The sequence below is a fragment of the Schistocerca americana genome, chromosome 3 (genome assembly GCF_021461395.2).
Source record: "Schistocerca americana isolate TAMUIC-IGC-003095 chromosome 3, iqSchAmer2.1, whole genome shotgun sequence".
Classification (NCBI taxonomy): domain Eukaryota; kingdom Metazoa; phylum Arthropoda; class Insecta; order Orthoptera; family Acrididae; genus Schistocerca; species Schistocerca americana.
This window is the reverse complement of record NC_060121.1, coordinates 769689114-769710121: the sequence shown is the minus strand read 5'-3', so window position 1 is coordinate 769710121 and position 21008 is coordinate 769689114. Positions and strand designations below refer to the sequence as shown.

Below are 21008 nucleotides of genomic sequence, written 5' to 3'. Positions count from 1 at the left end.
AGGCAATCGTGGATTCATTTACACCACACAATGTTATGAGTCTAAGCAAAAATTAAGCAGATTGCTAGCAAGATATTCACAAAGCAATTCAAAGAGTACAACATGAAGAAGAAGTAATAATCGTGAACACAATACGATGAAACCAGCTTCTGTCACGTCAGATGAGTTTTAGGTTTAGACATGTGCTTAAGAGGCGTTATTTTCTCTTAGTGGCCCAAACACCCTTGCTTGTAAATGCTAAAAATGTAACAGTAGTTACGCACATGTATTCAAAAGTTATTAACATGTACTACAAGCAATATATCTCAGCAGAAATCAATATGCTATAATCATCTTCCCACCCTGATGGAAATTTAAAAGCAAATTATACACATTCTCATACTTTCATCAGTGGATCTACTAGTGAAATCTTTATAAGTAGAGTTTACTAAATGCCGGAGCTTTCAGTACTGTGGAAGTATATTCACACAATCCCATGTGCAATTATGCCCATCGAGTAGAATGTTTTTGCTGCATAATAGTAACTGGTACATGAGCTACGTACTCAGACACTAATTCAAAAATGTATACTAAATGGGAAGGAGGAACATCATTCGAAGCGGTTCCTGAAAAGCTGTAATAAAGTTGAATAGCAATTCTGTCAATAGCTGCGAACATGGAGTTCTCCATTAAATGCGGGAAGGTACGATAAACGGATTCGAACTAAAATAAAAAAGAATACGAACAACGTAATTTCGACGCATTTAAGTCGATTAGTTCACAAACGGGTTTACAGGAGGAATAAATGGCCACAGAAAATTGTACAACGAAACCAGCTTCTGTTTTATATGAAACGAAAACAAATAAGGAATTATTTTCTCCGCCCCATATTACAGAAGCGAGCAAGATCAATCACAAAACGAGTAAAATATAAACAGTGCAATTCATGGAGTGCAATAAACACATGAAGTTGTACTCTGTCAGCAACACAGTGCGATGAAATCAACTTCTGTCCTGAACGGTCTGCCCCGATAGCTGAGTGGTCAGCGTGACGGATTGCCGTCCTAAGGGTCCGGGTTCGATTTCCGGTTGGGGAATTTTCTCCTCTCAGGGACTAGGTGTTGTGTTGTCTTCATCATCATTTCATCCCCATCTGGCGCGCAAGTCGCCCAATGTGGCGCCGAATGTAGTGAGACCTGCACCTCGGCGGCGGGACCTGCCCCGCAAGGGGCCTCCCGGCCAATGACGCCAAACGCTCATTTCCATTTCCATTTGTCCTGAACGAAATCAAAACAAATATGGAAGGATTTAAATCGCCCAATAAGAAGACGAGATGTTTGCTTGATAAACTTGCAGCGTTCAAAGTGGCCTGGCAGCGAACCAAGATCGTGTTACCGGAAGTCCCCATATGAGTTTCACCCCCCCCCCCCCCCTACTCCTTTCGCTCATTCAATCGTAACGTCATAGCGAAGTACTAAGGACAGAGCGTGCGAGAGATGCGCGTGTGCAGACAGTGACAGCAGCCTATTGCGCTGTTGCACATGGTAGGTCAGTACAGGGACAGTTAAAGTTGTTTGCGGACGACGTCATGCCATGTGCTCGAGTGGATTCTGCATCACAGATTTGCAGTCAGGGTGCGTAGGATAACCGTGAGTGCTCAAACGAAATTCAACCACAGATTATAACTCCAGGTGTCGGTCCAGTGTGTCTAGCACTCAGACAGATTGGCAGCAGGCCCTCAACTGGGCTCTTTCTATCCTACAACAACCATCACTGCCACCGAGGCGGAACCAGCTTTTATCAGAGAACACAACATACCTCCACCGTGCCCTTCAGTGACTGTCCTTTGACACCACCGAAGTCCCAAATGATGGTAGATTAGCATCAGTGGATTGTACGGTATGCGGCGTCTGGCTCGGTGCTGTCCTTGAAGTAAACGATTTACAACAGTTCATTGTGCCACTGTGCTCACATTGCTGCTGGACATGCAGTACGATGCGCCACAACACGATGGTCTCTCCTCTCGGTAGTGCCGCGTGGCCCTTCAGAGCCCGGTCTTCTTGCGACCACCACTGCCAACAACTAAATACAGTGGTTACATTCCTGTCAAGTCTTTCCGCAGTATTGCAGAAGGAACATCCAGCTTCTCGTAGCCCTGTTATACGGCCCCTCTCAAAGTCAGTGATGCGGTGAGAATGGTGTCTTTGCCGCGTTAAAGCCATTCTTGAGTAGCATCAACTCACCACGTCCAGTCTGAAAGGTAACTAACGCTGATGACCTTAACAGCGTGTATTCGAAAAATACATGATTTGCATCCTCGTAGTGGGCCTAACAGCGCCACTCTTACGCGACAGACGCGAAATTCGAAAAGAAAAAGGTACGACAACATGCCTATCAACTTTCTTTTATGTCGCACTACTTCTTCTTAGTGTTGCGATGGTTTTCCGCCAGTGTGTTTAGCGTAAGTCCACAAGTGACCTTTCCTGTAATAACCCCTCATTAAGCACTCATTGCACAAAGGAAAATAATTAAAATAATCGTAAGGTAACTGAGAATATTGGCCACAGCTTTACAGTACATATATTTCCTGAAGATATTTATTGCCCACAATTCACTGCAGTTTGAGAGTTATGAACCAGTTTACAAATACAGTAATAGAAAGAAAAATAATTTTAATTTCGTTCTAGTGAATCTAACTTAGTCACAAGGTGTGAAATACGGACCTATGATACTCTTTGATAACTTTTTGTATGGGAATGGAATGTATGAAGGACCTTAGAAGTGTTTCCACATGAAGACTTAAGTGGTTTCTTCTTAACAACATTTTCTTCACCATACAGCAACTCTTGATTAGAAATAAGTAGACGTATGCAAAACTATAATTGGCAAGTATAGAGACGTGAAACAGTTACTACAGTCCTTTATTTAGTTCAAAAATTCCTGATAATAACGTTTATGGTCGTGCATGGGACGCAGAACTAAGTAACTAACTAACTGAGGTATAAAGGATTCATCCTTTGCCAAGAAAGAGTAAGAAAACTGGTGTTTGTACTTGACATTTGTACTTAACAAAATAAAGGATACCTGCAGCCACCACACATGCTTGGCAGCATCGTAGTATGCTCTCTTTGAGGCTGTTGAAAGAGCAATGATGGATGTCCACAAAGTTCCTGCACAGCTCTGCATGCGTCCTTGGTCGCAGGTCATCTGCGGTTCTTCTCCCCCTATTCATCGCTACTCGGCTCTCTGCAAATCATATGTGGGATCATGTGTGATCTGTCTACGTGGCATACGCATCTTCACCACATTCGTCCGTTAGGGCAGACAGGCACTGTCTTCTAGAGACAGAGACTGCGAGGGAACTTTGAAAAGTCTCTCATTTGGCTCAAGGGTGGGCGATATTTAACATAGCTGTTAAAATAATACCGCTACTGAATTGTAACTATGAAGCAATAACACGATTCGCTATGGGTATATTACATTCACAAACAGAGAAGCGAATTTTCACCACAATCCTCGTCTTGTGTAGCTATGAAGCTAAAATACATTTCTTCTGGCAATGGCCATGAAACTAAACTACTTTTCCTCTAGCCATGAGCATAACCGTCCGGAAGCGGGGGCGGGGGATCGCAGACGCGAGTCCTCCATAATATTATTTGAAAAGCGATTTAAGTTTTTTGAGTCTTACTTGACAAAAAATGATACCGTTGATCCAAACGTAACTGATTACACATACTGAAAGCTCTTGTGCAGTAAGAATTTACAGTTTTCAGGATTTACTAACGTTCCAGTGAATCAAATGCGCTTGTATTACTCACCAAAAGGAATTTAGTTTGAAAAACGATTGCTTAGCACATAATGTATAGTAATAGTCCACACACTGTCGACAAATTTAAATATTAATACTATATAACTTTTTTAGAGTCGGTAATGCAGTCTTAAAATGACACGCTTTAGAAGTTTTAAGCACCATTGAAATATCTGTTCTGAGGCATTGAGGATGCTCCATAAAGCGGTTTTAGGTCCCAATTTTTTCAACTTCTTTCAAGGGGATCTCATGTTTAGACCCCCTAGTGATATGCACCGTATCTATTGAATCCTCCCGCCCCAATAATTTAGTGCTGGTGTCAGTTACAAATTTCATTAATGTACAACAAACCAATACTCTTACCATTCACGCCTTGCCACGACAGTAGACAGACTCAGAATTCCGTCTCGGAGCTGTTTAAACTGAGACGTCTCGTGTGATCAGCACAATGGCCACACTCCTAGGAAGCACACGAACAGTTTTGTGTTTCCCCTGAAGCCGTTCCAAGTGGCAGCCGCTACTCCGTAATAGCTCCACACGGGCAGTGTTACTCGCGGATGGAACTTCTGTCTTCGTTAGCAGCTCACAGTTTAAGGGATAGGTGTGGACAGCGTGAGAAGTGGCTGATTGGATGGATCACTCGATGTGTTGTTTAAAGATGTGCACTGAGTAACTTATATTCTCAAGGAAACAATATTTGCTGTGTAACTGGTATGTAAATGTTTAACCCAGAAAACGGGTATTTTATATATCTCGAGGCGGTGTCGAAGATAAACGCAGTTACGAAGCGCAGTATCTTCTTGGTACGTTGAAGCTATGAAGAGAGTAGTTAATGAACGATCAAAAGGCTTTTGCACTACATGTTGAATGGAAATGACTTATCGAGAGGCAGGTGAAAAATAAAAGGTCGACTAAGCTCAACGAGACGGGGAAATATATAACAGCGATTCTGGAAAAGGAGTGAAGGAAATAAGATTAAGGTTTAGCGTCCCGTCGACGTTGAGGTCATTAGAGACGAAGCAGAAGCTGGAAATGTTTCAAGAATGGTGAAGGAAATCGACCGTGCTCTTTACAAAGGAACCATCCCAGCATTTTCCCGTGGCAGATGAGGGAAATCGCGGAAAACATATTGTGCATAGCCTGACGCGAATTTTGAACCGTCGTCCTCCCAAATGCGGACCATTGTTGTAATCATTGCCCCATCTCACTGGCTGTGCTAGTGAAGAATGAAAAAAACAAGTCGTCAGAAGTGCAGCTTTCTTTTCGCGGAAGGGGCGAAACATTCGTAGCTCCGAGTGTATTCTGTGCTCTTGTGAGCAGGTATTAACATTGTGTGTATGTTCCACACCTCCTCCAAAACCACAGGACCGATTTCAGCCAAACTTGGTACAGGTATACCTTACTGTCACTGTACAACATATAGTTCAGGAGATTACCAATGATCTGATAAACGAACTGGGAGGTCAGTCATAAAAACAAAGGCGTTTTTCGCTGCGGCAGGACCTTCTCATGAAATTTCAATCACCAACTTTCTCCTCACAGTGAGAAAATATTTTGCTAGCATCCGCCTACATATTGGAAATGATCATCATAATAAAACAAGAGAAATCTGAGCTCGCACGGAAAGCTAGAGTGGAGCGGTAGCTTAAAGATGATTTGATGAACCCTCTGCCTGGCACTTAGTTGTTAGTTGGAGAGTAATCATACAGATGCATGTAGGTAAGTAGAAGAAAAGGGTTGGGTGAAAAACTGCGCCGGCCGGGGTGGCCGAGCGTTTCTAGGCGCTACAGTCTGGAACCGCGCGATCGCTACGGTCGCAGGTTCGAATCCTGCCTCGGGCATGGATGTGTGTGATGTCCTTAGGTTAGTTAGGTTTAATTAGTTCTAAGTTGTAGGGGACTGATGACCTTAGAAGTTAAGTCCCATAGTGCTCAGAGTCATTCGAACCATTTGAATTTGAAAAACTGCCGCATCATGTATGATGTTTAAATTAATTACTTCTTTACTAGTAACTCCATTCGCAACACATTTTTCGGTCGGTAATCACTTATGGTGGCGATATGCCAAAATATTTATATCACTGGAGAACACATAGTTCAGAAGATATGACGTCATAAATATTAAGTACAAGGCCAGACGTTGGGCAGTATGGGCGTGGTCGCATAGCTATAAATAAGTACCAGGGCATCACCGCGTTTCTCCGCTAGAATTACATAAAGTAAAGCATAGTAATCCTAGATTCAGTTTTGTCTGTGTTCGTTTCCGGTTGCTAAAAATAATTGGCAGGCATAAGTCAAGTTATTTGTGAAGATATGTTACTGTAACAGACGAAAGTTACGAATTTGCATGGTACGATATTTGTAATCAAACATTATGTCCCAAAATGACTGACAGTAACCTGAGAGAACATCTGGAGAGAAAGCATCCAACAATATTTTTGTCAATTTACGTTTATCGCCATGGAAATATGTAGAAACGATTTTGTATGTAAATGCGGTCTATTTGATGAAGGAACTATGAATACATTGTTTAGAACTTAAAACAAATCTCGTTAAAAATTTAGAAACCAATGTTACATTAATGTGAACCATTTTAATGATTTCGCCGTGTCTCACTGCATACGTAGACCGAATTGAATAAATATCAAGTTTCTGGAAACCATTAATACTCATAATAATGTGTTTATCCCATCACTGATGTGATACATAGAAGAAAGAAAAAAAATTATGTTTAACGTCCCACTGAATACAAGGTGGTTACAGGTGGAGCAAATGTGCGGACTGCATGAGCCAGGATTGTTTCACGCTGTCCTCTCTTCCTCCCTTGCTCATACCACATGTACACACATCAAAAAAAGTTTTGCATCACGTCAGTTCCAAGAGTTCCGGAACCTTTACAGAGAATTGGAATAGAGATCCGCGTGACCGCTACGGTCGCAGGTTCGAATCCTGCCTCGGGCATGGATGTGTGTGATGTCCTTAGGTTAGTTAGATTTAAGTAGTTTTAAGTTCTGGGGGACTGATGACCACAGATGTTAAGTCCCATAGTGCTCAGAGCCATTTGAACCATTTGAATAGAGATCAACACAAACATCATTTCCCCCGTTTTTATTGCTCATGAACATCACACATTACATGTTGTACCACCATATAGCGAGACCTTCAGAGGTGGTGCTCCAGATTGCTGTACACACCGGTATCTCTAATACCCAGTAGCACGTCATTTTGCACTGATGCATACCTGTATTCGTTGTGGCATACTATCCACAAGTTAATCAAGGCACTGTTGGTCCAGATTGTCCCACTCCTCAACGGCGATAGGGCGTAGATCCCTCAGGGTGGTTGGTGGGGAACGTCGTCCATAAACAGTATTTTTCAATCTATCCCAGGCATGTTCGTAAGGGTTCATGTCTGGAGAACATGCTGGCCACTCTAATCGAGCGATGTCGTTATCCTGAAGGAAGTCATTCACAAGATGTGCATGATGGGAGCGCGAACTGTCGTCCATGAAGACGAATGCCTCGCCAGTATGCTGTCGACATGGTTGCACTATCGGTCGGAGGATGGCAATCACGTATCGTACAGCCATGACGTCGCCTACCATGACGACCAGCGGCAGACGTCGGCCCCACATAATGCCACCCCAAAACAGCAGGGAATCTCCACCTTTCTGCACTCGCTGCACAGTGTGTCTAAGGCGTTCGGCCTGCTGAGGTTGCTTCCAAACACGTCTCTGACGATTGTCTGGTTCAAGGCATATGCGACACTCAACGGTGAAGAGAGCGTGATGCCACTGAGGGGCACATTCGGCATGTTGTCGGGCCCATCTGTACCGCGCTGCATGGTGTCGTGGTTGCAAAGATGGACCTCGCCATGGACGTCGGGAGTGAAGTTGCGCATCTTGCAGATTATTGGGCACAGTTTGAATCGTAACACGAAGTCCTGTGGCTGCACGAAAAGCATTATTCAACATGGTGGCGTTGCTGTCAGGGTTCCTTCGAGCCATAATCCATAGGTAACGGTCATCCACTGCAGTAGTAGCCCTTGGGCGGCGTGAGCGAGGCATATCATCGACAGTTCCTATCTCTCTGTATCTCCTCCATGTCCGAACAACATCGCTTTGGTTCACTCCGAGACGCCTGGACACTTCTCTTGTTGAGAGCCCTTCCTGTCACAAAGTAACAATGCGGACGCGACGGATCCGCGGTATTGCCCGTCTAGGCATGGTTGAACTACAGACAATAAGAGCTGTGTACCTCCTTCCTGGTGGAATGACGAACTGATCGGCTGTCGGATCCCGTCCGTCAAATAGGCGCTGCTCGTGCATGGTTGTTCACATCTTTGGGCGGGTTTAGTGACATCTCTGAACAGTCAAAGGGACTGACTGCGAAACAGTATCCACAGTCAACGTCTATCTTCAGTAGTTCTGGGAACTGGGGTGATGCAAAACATTTTTTGATGCGCGTATTTATGATGTTACAAAGTGAGGTGCCACAGTGGTTACAAGGTCGGACTCCCATTTTTGGAAGCGACGATTCAAATCCCAGCCCATTCATCGAGATATAGATTTTCCATGTTTTCCCTGTCTTTCTCCAGCCAAATGCCGGGATAGATCCTTTGTATAGGGCACGGCCGATTTCGTTCTCCATCCCTCCCTACCCCGAGCTCATGGTCTGCCCCTATATGGCTTCATAGTCGATGGGATGTTAAACTCTACATATTCCTTCCTTTGCGATGTTCTTCTGTTTGCACGTTTCTGTGGCTCTAAATTTTCATTAAATGTTTTAGTAATTGTCCGCTGACTTTTGATGATGCATTCTAACGTCAGTACAACCATGCCACCAGGTGACATGTTATGATAGTTGGGTTCTATAACTGCAGTACGGAGTCAGTAGTGCGATAAGTAACACTTTACATGGTATTATGTATTAAGTTCTTTTCTTTACTGTGTGAAATTGTTTGTCAGTGGATTTAATTACATCTATTCTTAATAGGCCAACTTTAAGTTGTGCGGTTCGCGCGGTATCCCCGCGGTCTGCCGGCACCTTGCCACGGTTCTCGCGGCTCCCCTCGTCGGAGGTTCGAGTCCTCCCTCGGGCACTGGTATGTGTGTTGTCCTTAGCGAATGTTAGTTTCAGTTAGATTAAGTAGTGTGTAAGGCTAGGGACCGATGACCTAAACAGTTTGGTGCCATAGGAACTTACCACAAATTTCCATATTTATGTTGTGCGTTCATGTCAACTGTGATGTGTTTGGTAGACACTCAGATGATGTTCCCCACCCGAAACGCTTAAATAATGAAGTTTTAACGACAGGTGGCTTCTTTTGCACGATCTAAAAGCGGTGCTTAGTAAAAAAGGTAAATGAAATCGGCCGCTATCTTTTCGAGAGAATTAATGTGGTTTATTTCCGTGGCGATTTAGGGAAACCCCGGAAATTCTAAATTTAGATAGCTAGATGGGGTTCGAACCGCTTTCATTCCGAGCCTCAGCCACATCTCTCGGTCACGTGGTTGCAGTACGTCATCTCTGTAGTCGCCGGCCGGGGAGGCCGAGCGGTTCTAGGCGCTTCAGTCTGGAACCGCACGACCGCTACGGTCGCAGGTTCGAATCCAGCGTCGGGCATGGATGTGTGTGATGTCCTTAGGTTAGTTAGGTTTAAGTAGTTCTAAGTTCTAGGGTACTTATGACCTAAGATGTTGCGTCTCATAGTACTCAGAGCCATTTGAACCATTTGAACTGATGACCTCAGAAGTTAAGTCCCATAGTGCTCAGAGCCATTTGAGCCATCTCTGTGGTCGACAGAAGAAGAAACATTCACTCGATGACAAACAAAAGTGTGACCATCCCAATACGACACATCAGTAATCACTAAACTGCTTACTGTGCATGTCAGAAGCGTCGCAAAAGAGAGTTCAGTGCTACTGTTGGCTTGGGAGAGTCCTATGTGTAAATTCAGCAGCTTAATAGAGAAGGATTTGCTTCATCAGCGCACTACAACACATACAGACGGCGATAGTATCGCCTACACAAGGCAGAAACGGGCAGTGCATTGGCGGAGCTGTCGTTAGTACTCAGGTAATTAATGTGAAAAGGTTTCCCAAGTGATTGCGGCCGCACGGCGGAAATTAATCGACTTCGAACGCGGAATAGTTCTTAGAGTCAGACGCATGGGACATTCAATTTCGGAAATCGTCAGCGAATTCAATATCCCGAGGTTCACAGCCACAAGAGTGTGCCGAGAGTACCAAATTTCAGCTATTATCTCTCACGATGGACAACGCAGTGGCCTACGACCTTCACTTAACGATGAGAGCAGCGGGTTTTGCTTAGAGTTGTCACTGCTAACAGACAAGCAACACTGGGCAGGAATCAATGTAGGACGCACGACGAACATATCCGTTAGGTCAATGAGGCGAAATTTTCTTTAATGGGCTATGGCAGCAGATGACCGACACGAGTGCCTCAGTTAACAGCTGGAATCGTGACCATACCAGCTGGGCTCTAGAGACTGGAAAACTGTGGCCTGGTTAGACGAGTCACGAATTCATTTGATAAGAGATGATGGTATGGTTCAATTGTAGCCCAGACCCCACGAGGCCATGGATCATAGTTGTCAATAAGGGACTGTGCAAGCTAGTGGTGGCCGGCTGCATAATGGTGCGGGCTATGTTTACATGGAATGGAACTGATCATTCACTGGAAACGGTTATCTTCGGCTACTTACAGACTATTTTCAGCCATTTGTGGACGTTATGTTGCTAAACAACATTGGAATTTGTATGAATTAAAATTGCCATGTCTCTGGGCCATAATTGTTCGCAACTGGTTTCAAGAACATTCTGGACAATTACAGCGATTTGATTTGGCCACCCATCTCGCCCGACATGAATCCCATTGGACATTTATGGGACACAGTCGAGAGGTCAGAACGCCCACAAAATCCTGCATAGAAGCAGCAAGGCTTATCATTTATGCAGGGGACTACCAACGGCTTGTAGAGTGCATATCACGTCGAGTTGCTGCGCTTCCCCAAGGATAAAGAATGTCCGACACGATATTAGGAGGTCTTTTGGCACCTCGTTGTATGATCCCTTTCTTCGCAGTTCGTGACAATATGAGAGTTGTGTCTTAAATGGATCTGTTAAGTGTAGGTGATTGTAATGGGTATGTGTACTGGCCATTAAAATTGGTACACCAAGAAGAAACGCGGATGATAAACGGGTATTCATTGGACAAATATATTATACTAGAACTGACATGTCATTACATTTTCACGCTATTTGGGTGCATAGATCCTGCGAAATCAGTAGCCAGAACAACCACCTCTGGCCGTAATAACGGCCTTGATACACCTGGGCATTGAGTCAAACAGAGCTTGGATGGCGTGTACAGGTACAGCTGCCCATGCAGCTTCAACACCATATCACAGTTCATCAAATATAGTGACTGGCGTGTTCTGACGAGCCAGTTGCTCGGCCACCATTGACCAGACCTTTTTAATTGGTGAGAGATCTGGAGGATGTGCTGGCCAGGGCAGCAGTCGAACATTTTCTGTGTCCAGAAAGGCCCGTACAGGACAAGCAAATTGCGGTAGTGCATTATCCTGCTGAAATGTAAGGTTTCGCAGAGATCTAATGAAGGGTAGAGCCACGGGTCGTAACACATCTGAAATGTAACGTCCACTGTTCAAAGTGCCTTCAATGCGAACAAGAGGTTACTGAGACGTATAACCAATGGCACCACATACCATCACGCCGGGTGATACGCCAGTATGGCGATGACGAATACACGCTTCCAATGTGCGTTCACCGCGATGCCACCAAACACGGATGAGGCCAGCATGATGCTGTAAACAGAACCTCGATTCGTCCGAAAAAAAGACGTTTTGCCATTCGTGCACCCAGGTTCGTCGATGAGTACAGCATCGCAGGCGCTCCTGTCTGTGTTGCAGCGTCAGGGGTAACCGCAGCCATGGTTCAAATGGTTCAAATGGCTGTGAGCACTATGTGACTTAACATCTGAGGTCATCAGTCCCCTAGAACTTAGAACACCTTAAACCTAACTAACCTAAGGACATCACACACATCCATGCCCTGGGCAGGATTCGAACCTGCGACCGCAGCAGCAGCGCGGTTCTGGGCTGAAGCGCCTAGAACCGCTCGGCCACACCGGCCGGCGCAGCCATGGTCTCTGAGCTGATAGTCCATGCTGCTGCAAATGTCGTCGAACTGTTCGTGCAGTTGGTTGTTGTCTTGCAAACGTCCCCATCTGTTCACTCAGTGATCGAGACGTGGCTACACGATCCGTTACACCCATGCGGATAAGATGCCTGTCATCTCAACTGCTAGTGACACGAGGCCGTTGGGATCCAGCATGGCGTTCCGTATTACCCTCCTGAACCCACCGATTCCATATTCTGCCTACAGTCATTGGATCTCGACGAACGCGAGCAGCAATGTCGCGATACGATAAACCGCAATCGCGATAGGCTACAATCCGACGTTTATCAAAGTCGGATACGTGATGATTACGCATTTCACCTCCTTACACGAGACATCACAACAACGTTTCACCAGGCAACGCCGGTGAACTCCTGTTTGTGTATGGGAAATCGGTTGGAAACCTTCCTCATTTCAGCACGTCGTAGGTGTCGCCACCGGCGCTAACCTTGTGTGAATGCTCTGAAAAGCTAATCATTTGCATATACAGCATTACAGCATCTTCTTCCTGTCGGTTAAATTTCGCGTCTGTAGCACGTCACCTTCGTGGTGTAGCAATTTTAATGGCCAGTAGTGTATAATGCCGTATTTGTATTGTATGAAAATGTGAGAAGAAGGAGAGTGAAACCTGTGACAGCACGTAGCCTCTTCTCAAACAGGCACCAAAGGGACCACCCAGCTTAACATTCCCATCTATCGGACGGATTTCAGTCAACACTTTGTCATTCCTTCACTCCATGTACCGTTATGGGGACTTCCAGTATTTAGTCCAGGTTATTGGCGCAAAATCTTGTGTTCAAGGGCACTACACATGAGCCGCAGTTCATTTGTCAGGTAAATACAAGAGATGAAAATTAATTCCAACGCCCGGTCTCGATCCACACACCTCAGAGTGGAGAAACACCATACTGACATACGTTAGCAAGCTCAGCTGTGACGATGGTCGTTGTCTGGCGTACTTTTATGCACGTGTGCACTGTAGCCAGTAAACCAGTGTACAGACGATGTACATATGGCGGGAAAAAGTGTTCCTGATCCTCTGCAATGCGTTATCTTTAAATAACGTACCTATTCGAAGTCTGTTACAGCTAATTCTTAAGCTCACGTCCACTGACAAACAAGCTCATGCAGTAAAGAAAAGAACAGAATATCGTGTCAAGTGTTATACATACTTACAGCTACTCAGCTGACTGCGTAATGTAGTTATAGAATGAGTTTCAGATTCTTCTCATTCAGTTTTCCTTTTTCACGCCGACACTTAGAAGTTGGACACCATTGTGTAGTTCGTTATTGAACATGTAATATATTTGTGGGACGTATCTACTGAAATACATTTTTTCCTACAGAAAAACATCCAGAATTTTACAGAAATTGATGTATCGATGACATACGACTATTGGAGAAAAACATTTGACTTTACTTCGATGTCAGACCGAAGTCCAGTTGGATTCATAGAAAGATGGTCTCCTTCAGGAAAGGCGACGTGTGAGATCCAGTTAGAATCCCAACAGATGAAGGATTTTCTCCGGTAATTATGTTTGAATTGAGCGATATGTTTTACATTCTAAAATGCTTAATACTAAGATGTTTTGATGTCTTACTTTTGTTTGCAGGTCCCAGCCGTCTTTCGACGTAGTTATTCTGGAGCAGTTAGTATATTATTGCTATTATGGCTTGATTCACCAGTTGGGATCCCCACCAACAATTGGCTACGTGTCTCTGGCCGCTCCTACTCCAGTTCTCGCTTCTTATGGAAATCCCAACAACCCAGCATACTGTCCCGATCTGCTGGTTGGCTACACAGACCACATGTCTTTCTGGGAAAGACTATATAATGCCTATTTTATGGCTCGAATATTTTACATATGGAACTACGTAACAATGCCATCGCAAAATGAACTGATTAGGAAATATTTTGGCCCTGATCACCCCCCTGTGGAAGTAATTGACAGAAACTTCAGCCTTCTTATTGTCAACAACCACTTCAGCGTGAATTACCCACGGCCACTGTTGCCTAATATCATTGAGGTGACGGGACTACATCTAGAGAAACAACGGAAGCCACTTCCTCGGGTAAGTAGTAACATTTACTGTGTGTTAGCCCAGAAGAATAATTTCATTTTTAAATTATTAGTGTAAAACTCTTCCTTGTAAGAATATCCTCCACTCTTTATGAGTAACTGAACATTTCTTGATCCATTACACACAACTGTGGACACGACGCATTTCCAATACCGTCTGACTGTGCACTGAAATACCTAATAAATATATCATATGCGGATTGGTCAAAAATTGCCATACATGTCACTGAATACACTACGTGCGACGTTAGGTTGCGCATGCAAATGCGTACATACAAATGATTTCTGTCAGAAGAAAATGACAACGAGAATTAATAGCCACCGATGTCTGCATGTTTGTAGAGACTGACAAGTTTGAGAAGAGTGCCAGACAGATTCCAGAAGAGCTACTAGCACACATGTGTATAATCAACGGTGGTATTGTAAGAGAAGGCAAGAAGTAAACGTCGTCATGGATACTCTAGTTTTAAGAAATTGTCAGATAGGAACTGCAACATTAGAATATTTTCTACAGCAAAGTCGCTTTTACATGATAATTCAGACTTTCTATGCGAAATTCAGCTCTTCTGCGGAGCTGAGCAGGAGTCTAATTTTGAAGGAAATTTTTTACTGGTTTCCTACATCACCCAATTGAAAAACGATTAAGAACATTTTGGGGGCTTCTAAACCAATGAAAACATCAGAAACCTGGGTCGGATCTGTATGTCGTCTTTCATAGACTCCCCTGAAGTTTTGCATTGGCCAGTCACATACCTTCTGTCGTATTGTCCCGAAAGGTGTTAAGGAATGTGACATGATTCATGATTGGGCGGGGGGGGGGGGGGGGATGATGGAGGCGACAGTTTATTTTGAGTTCAAATGCTGGCAGTCCTGCTAGTTTCTGTCTCAGTTTTACCCGGTGACTTTCTTTCCGAAGCAATGACTGGGCAGAAATCCATCTGTAAGCGGGGAACGACTGCTGTTATGATTAAGAAGATAGTCATCTACTCTTATTTTCATCCACGTATTGGATTACAGAAGTCTAGAACCTGATTTTGTTAGCTAAATGAAGTGTTGCTTTTGTAGGGAGAAAAGGTAACAAATTTTTCCGAGTTACTGAGTCAGAACGATGAAACCAAATATTTAGAAAAACGACGTAAGAAGCGAATATGTAAGTACAAAAAACTCCTGTATTGCAGCGCACCACTTATTCTGTGTGTTTGTACCTGCCTCAGTATCCCCAGGTTTTCATTCTACCTCCTGAAATTTCATCTCTTTCAACGAGCAGTGAGCGAATACACTACTTAGGCGCTGTCGGTTGGGAGATTCGGGAAGGGCAGGTTCAGCCGTCTAGGTTTTTCTGCAGTTTGCCCACGATGGCGCCATGCCTTCGCGAAGTATGAGAATTGTGTGTGTGTGAATCGTGGGGTCATGACTGTAGTGAATGGTGATGAGAGATGGGAGAAGTGAAATCCAGTACCGACACACAGCCTACTCCTTTCGAATAGCACCAAGGGGGCGCAGAGCTTAGCGCCACCTTTCGCCGGACGGCTCACCATCGACAGTATCAGATGCCTACACTACACGAGACGCTGCGGAAAGGTGTGGTGTCACCGCCAGACACCACACTTGCTAGGTGGTAGTTTTAAATAGGCCGCGGTCCATTAGTACATGTCGGACCCGCGTGTCGCCACTGTGTGATCGCAGACCGAGCGCCACCACAAGGCAGGTCTCGAGATACGGAATAGCACTCGCCCCAGTTGTACGGACGACTTTGCCAGCGACTACACTGACGAAGCCTCGCTCCTTTGCCGAGCAGATAGTTAGAATAGCCTTCAGCTAAGTCTATGGCTACGACCTAGCAAGGCGCCATTAGCCTTACATAGCTTGTACCTAAAGAGTCTCACTTGTATCGTCAAGAGCGATGTACAACAAGGATGGATTAAAGTTAAGTATTCCAGAAGCCACGTACTTTTCTTTATAGCATTCATTACGTATCCTGTTTCAGACCTCACGCCATCCTTCGAGTGTTTATAGCGTGCATTGCCTTCCCCTCAAATCACACTGTGTCGGCACTTCTGTCGACACATCATATGGCGACGAGTCAAAAAAGGGTCTTGTTCTTTCTACTTGCTTACATTTACTTGTGTTATGGCTTCTCCAGATGTACTGTCCGAATTTTATCGCTTGCAGAATCGGGCAGACGCAGGCGTTATTGGATGCCCTTGGACAGCTCGTCCAGGGTCAACGTGCAATGCAAAACGATGCGCCGGCCGCCGCTTCACTGCTACCGCAGCCACAACATGCTGTTGCACCCCCGTTCCGGCCATTTGACCCAGCTAAGGAAACATGGACGGAGTGGTCACGCCAATTTGGATTTCATCTCGCCGCCTACAGAATTCAAGGTAACGAGCGGCAGCCTCACTTATTGTCGTGTGTAGGGGTGCAAACGTACCGTGTGATAGTGAAATTATTTCCCCGACGCGACGTAGCAACTCTGTACTACGAAGAAATTTTGTCTGCTTTAGAGGCCTATTTCAAGGAAACAGTTAATGTAGTTGCAAAACGGTATACGTTCTTTCGTACAAAACGTATGGCCGGTCAAACTAATCGGGAGTGAGTTGCAACTTTGCAAGGCCTTACAAGGGATTGTGCTTTTGAGTGTGAATGTGGACTCCCTTATTCAGATACTATGGTCCGTGATGCAATTGCACAGAACGTTTCTGATGTTCGTATACGGGAACAGATTTTGAAACTAGTTAATCCCTCCCTTCAACAAGTGATAGACATATTAGATAGACAAGACACACTTGACTTTGCAGAGGAATCATTTGCAACTTCGCCAGCCGTGTGTCACATTAACCGGGCCGCCGGGCGCGCTGCACGGAACGATAAACAGCCCTCGCGCTCGTCCGCGCAGCTACCGCCTAGCTCTCCACGTGTGCCGCGCAAGCATACAAATGCAGTGAAATCATGCCCGCGGTGTGCAACTAGACATTCGCGTGACAATTGCCCGTCACGCCAAGCTATTTGTTTTTACTGTAATAAGAAAGGACATGTTCAAAGTGTTTGCCAGAAAAAGCTCAGATCAGACGCTCTTAATCATTCCAGGCCCTTTGCTTCACGCCGAAATCGAACTAAGGACACTCAGGCTCGTGGAACTTCGCCCGTGGACATTCATGTAGTTAATTCCAGTCTGTCCAGTGCCACTTTCTCTCACAGTGACTGTGTTCGTCCCACAAAATGTGTGCGTCGACGTCGCTGGAAATCACGTCCATTAGCAAGTGATGCTGTACTGGTATCAGTTCAAATTGCACGAGACAGTCGCTCTTGTCGTCAGCAGGACAATAAACTTTTTGTAGATTTGGACTTTAATGGCACGGTCATACCATTCCAGCTCGATACCGGAGCTGCAGTTTCATTGATCAATTACGACACGTACAAACAACTGAGCAAACCTCCATTGCGTGCCGCAAATGTTCAGCTCACTAGTTATTCAGGACAGCATATCCCTGTGTTAGGACAGTGCACTCTTCTTGCAACATACAAGGGACAAACAAAACTTGTGTCATTTTACGTTCTTCGTTCTTCTACTGCAGTGAACTTGTTTGGTTTAGATTTATTTCAGTTGTTTAACATGTCTGTAGTACATCAGGTCCTATCAGTGAATCAGACTGTGCCTTCAGACAGTGTTTCTCGTCTGTGTGAAGAATTTGCAGACATTTTTGCACCGGGCTTAGGTTGCGCTCAGAACTATGAAGCACATTTGGAACTGAAAGTCAACGCGCAACCGAAATTTTTCAGAGCGCGCAATGTTCCTCACGCATTGCGTGATGAGGTCGCAAGAACATTACACGATTTAGAATCACAAGGTGTAATTGAACTTGTGCAAGCTTCTTTCTGGGCCTCACCCTTAGTAATTTTGCCGAAACCTTCCGGAAAATTGAGACTTTGTGTGGACTTCAAGGCAACAGTGAATCCACAATTAGTGATTGGAACTTATCCTTTACCCCGCTCGGAAGATCTTTTTGATAAACTGCGCCCGGGTCAATATTTTTCAAAGTTGGACCTAGCAGATGCGTACTTGCAAATACCAGTGGACGAGGAATCCCAGCGTGTCTTGGTGGTTAACACGCATCTTGGTTTGTACCGATTCAAAAGACTGCCATTCGGGTGTGCATCCGCCCCTGCATTGTTTCAGCAATATTTACAAACTGTTTGTGCGTCGGTCCCTACTGCTGCGAACTATCTGGACGATATTGTGATCTCCAGAAAGACAGCAGAAGAACATTTCGCAAATCTAAGAACGTTATTTCAGGTATTGCGACACAATGGTCTTCGCTTGCAGAAGGACAAATGCGTTTTTTTGCTCGTGACTTACCGTACCTGGGACATGTTATAAATGCACAAGGAATACATCCCAGTCCAGAGCACCTCCGTACCATACACGGCTTGCCTTCGCTGCAGAATGTGAAGCAGCTGCAGAGTGTGTTGGGAAAAATTAACTACTATCATAACTTTATCCCGCATGCCTCTTCCATTTCAGCTCCGCTTCATCGCTTACGCCGTAAAGGTGTTCCGTTCGTCTGGACGACGGAATGCGAACGCGCCTTTCGCCAGTTGAAATCGGCGTTGCTTTCTAATACTTGCCTTGCGCCATTCGATCCCCAGAAACCCCTTTTGTTGATGGTAGATGCATCGGATTTCGGGATCGGTGCTGTGCTTGCGCACAAAGATGGATCGCATGATCGCCCTATTGCCTTTGCGTCCAAATTGCTCTCGTCTACGCAAAGAAATTACTCGCAGATAGAGAAAGAAGCTTTGGCTCTCGTCTTTGGTGTTACAAAGCTTCATGATTTCTTGTATGGTCGTCACTTTACCATCATCACAGACCACAAACCTTTGACATCGCTTTTTCATCCGAACAAGCCTGTACCTCCACGTACAGCGCAGAAATTTATTCGCTGATCTATTTTCCTCTTGCAGTACCGCTACGATATCTTGTATCGGTCCACTGCTAAGCACGGAAACGCTGATGCGTTGTCCCGTTTGCCTGTTGCTGAGGATAGAGCATTCGATTCTTCCGAAATTGCTTGCATGTTCATTGATTCGGAAACCGATGACGTGGTCGACTTGTTTCCGATTGGTTTTGGTCGTGTAGCTACAGCCACAGCTGCTGACCCTGTCCTTGCTACCGTTTTGCGTTTTGTTGCTACGCCATGGCCCTTGTCAAAGTCACGGATCGAGGATCCGTTGGTTCGCCGATTTTTTGCTCATAAGGAGAGACTTTTTGTACGACGTGGTGTTTTGTTGTTGCGTTCTCATAATGATCAGTCCAGAGTCGTGGTCCCACGTTCGTTACAGTCCTCTGTCTTACGGCTTCTCCACCAAGGACATTGGGGTATAGTGCGAACGAAACAACTTGCTCGTCAGCACTGTACTTGGTTCGGAATCGATGCTGCGATTACGAATATGTGCTCTTCTTGCCTGGCGTGTGCCGAACAACAATCCGCACCGCCGCGGAAATTCTTTGCATGGCCGAAAGCCACTTCCCCTTGGCAACGCTTGCACATCGATTTTGCTGGTCCATTCTGGAATGCTCGATGGTTGGTTGTGGTCGATTCTTTTAGTAATTTTCCTTTTGTTGTCCGGATGTCTTCCACGACGTCATCTGCCACCATCCAAGCGTTGTCTGGAATTTTTTGCATTGAAGGTCTTCCACAGATTATTGTTTCCGACAATGGCCCACAATTCATGTCCGCAGAATTTCAGTCATTCTGCAAGGCCAATGGTATTCAACACCTGACGTCCGCGCCGTTTTCGCCTCAGTCAAACGGTGCCGCTGAACGACTGGTCCGGACTTTCAAGTCACAGATGTTGAAGTTGAAAGAGTCGCATTCTCGGGAGGATGCGTTGTTGCTCTTTTTGTCTTCGTATCGCTCTCAGCCCCGAGATGGTCGCTCGCCGGCTGAGTTGCTCCACAGTCGTCCTCATCGAACCTTGATGTCTTTGCTGCTTCCGCCGCATCAGGTTCCTGTGCAGCGGCAGACTCCTGCTTTTGCTCCAGGCGACGTTGTGTTCTATCGCAACTTTCGCGGTTCACGGCGTTGGCTCGCAGGGCGCATTCTTAGCTGCCTCGGCCGCGCGATGTATTTGGTTTTGGGGGCCTCTGGTGAGGTGCGTCGGCATCTCAATCAGCTGCGCCTCTGTCGTCGCACGGGTTCAGCCGCTCCCCGTCTGCTTTCAGCGACGGTGCCGTCCGGCCAGCGCCCTGGGGACCCATCTACTGGCTCGCCTCATCCCCAGGTGTTACCGACGCTGCCTTCCATTTTGCCCCATGGCGACGCGTCGCCGCCGCCGCCGCCGCCGCCGCCGCCGCCGCCACTTGGTCTCCCGCCGGCGCCGCCCGCAGTGGACGCTTCGCTGCAACCGCCAAGCGCCTCCCTGGGTCACGCGCCGCCGATCGCTTCCCGTGACCAGCTGTCCTCCGCCACGGAACTCTTGCCCGCTCCGGACCACATGGCGTCTTCGCGCGTCGGGTACCCCGACGCAATGGAGGTCGACCCTTCGGCCCCTCCTGTCTCTTTACGGGCGCATACACCGCATGTTGACGTGCACCCTGGAGTAGGTTTTCAGGCGTTTCCTAGCTCCCCTCGGACCGAATGGCCGGGTGAGGGTGGCACAGCCTCGCCTGTTGTTAGGCTCCCCACCTCGTCCCATACGTCAACATGGGGTCCTCCCACGGCGGGCGGAAGCCTTATAACACGACCGTCCGCCGATTTGCGGGGGAGGAATGTGGTGTCACCGCCAGACACCACACTTGCTAGGTGGTAGTTTTAATTCGGCCGCGGTCCATTAGTACATGACGGACCCGCGTGTCGCCACTGTGTGATCGCAGACCGAGCGCCACCACAAGGCAGGTCTCGAGATACGGAATAGCA

The 21008-nt window shown here is 46.0% G+C and overlaps 1 protein-coding gene across 1 annotated transcript in view; it reads left to right on the top strand.

Annotated features, from left to right (window-relative positions):
- The window catches only part of LOC124606391 (UDP-glycosyltransferase UGT5-like), a 61439-nt gene that overhangs the window by 12256 nt on the left and 28175 nt on the right, over window positions 1-21008 (top strand). Inside the window, exons 2-3 of the mRNA XM_047138371.1 lie at window positions 13354-13535; window positions 13621-14080. Of these exons, the coding sequence (XP_046994327.1) occupies window positions 13354-13535; window positions 13621-14080 (642 nt within the window). The remainder of the gene's footprint in view (window positions 1-13353; window positions 13536-13620; window positions 14081-21008) is intronic.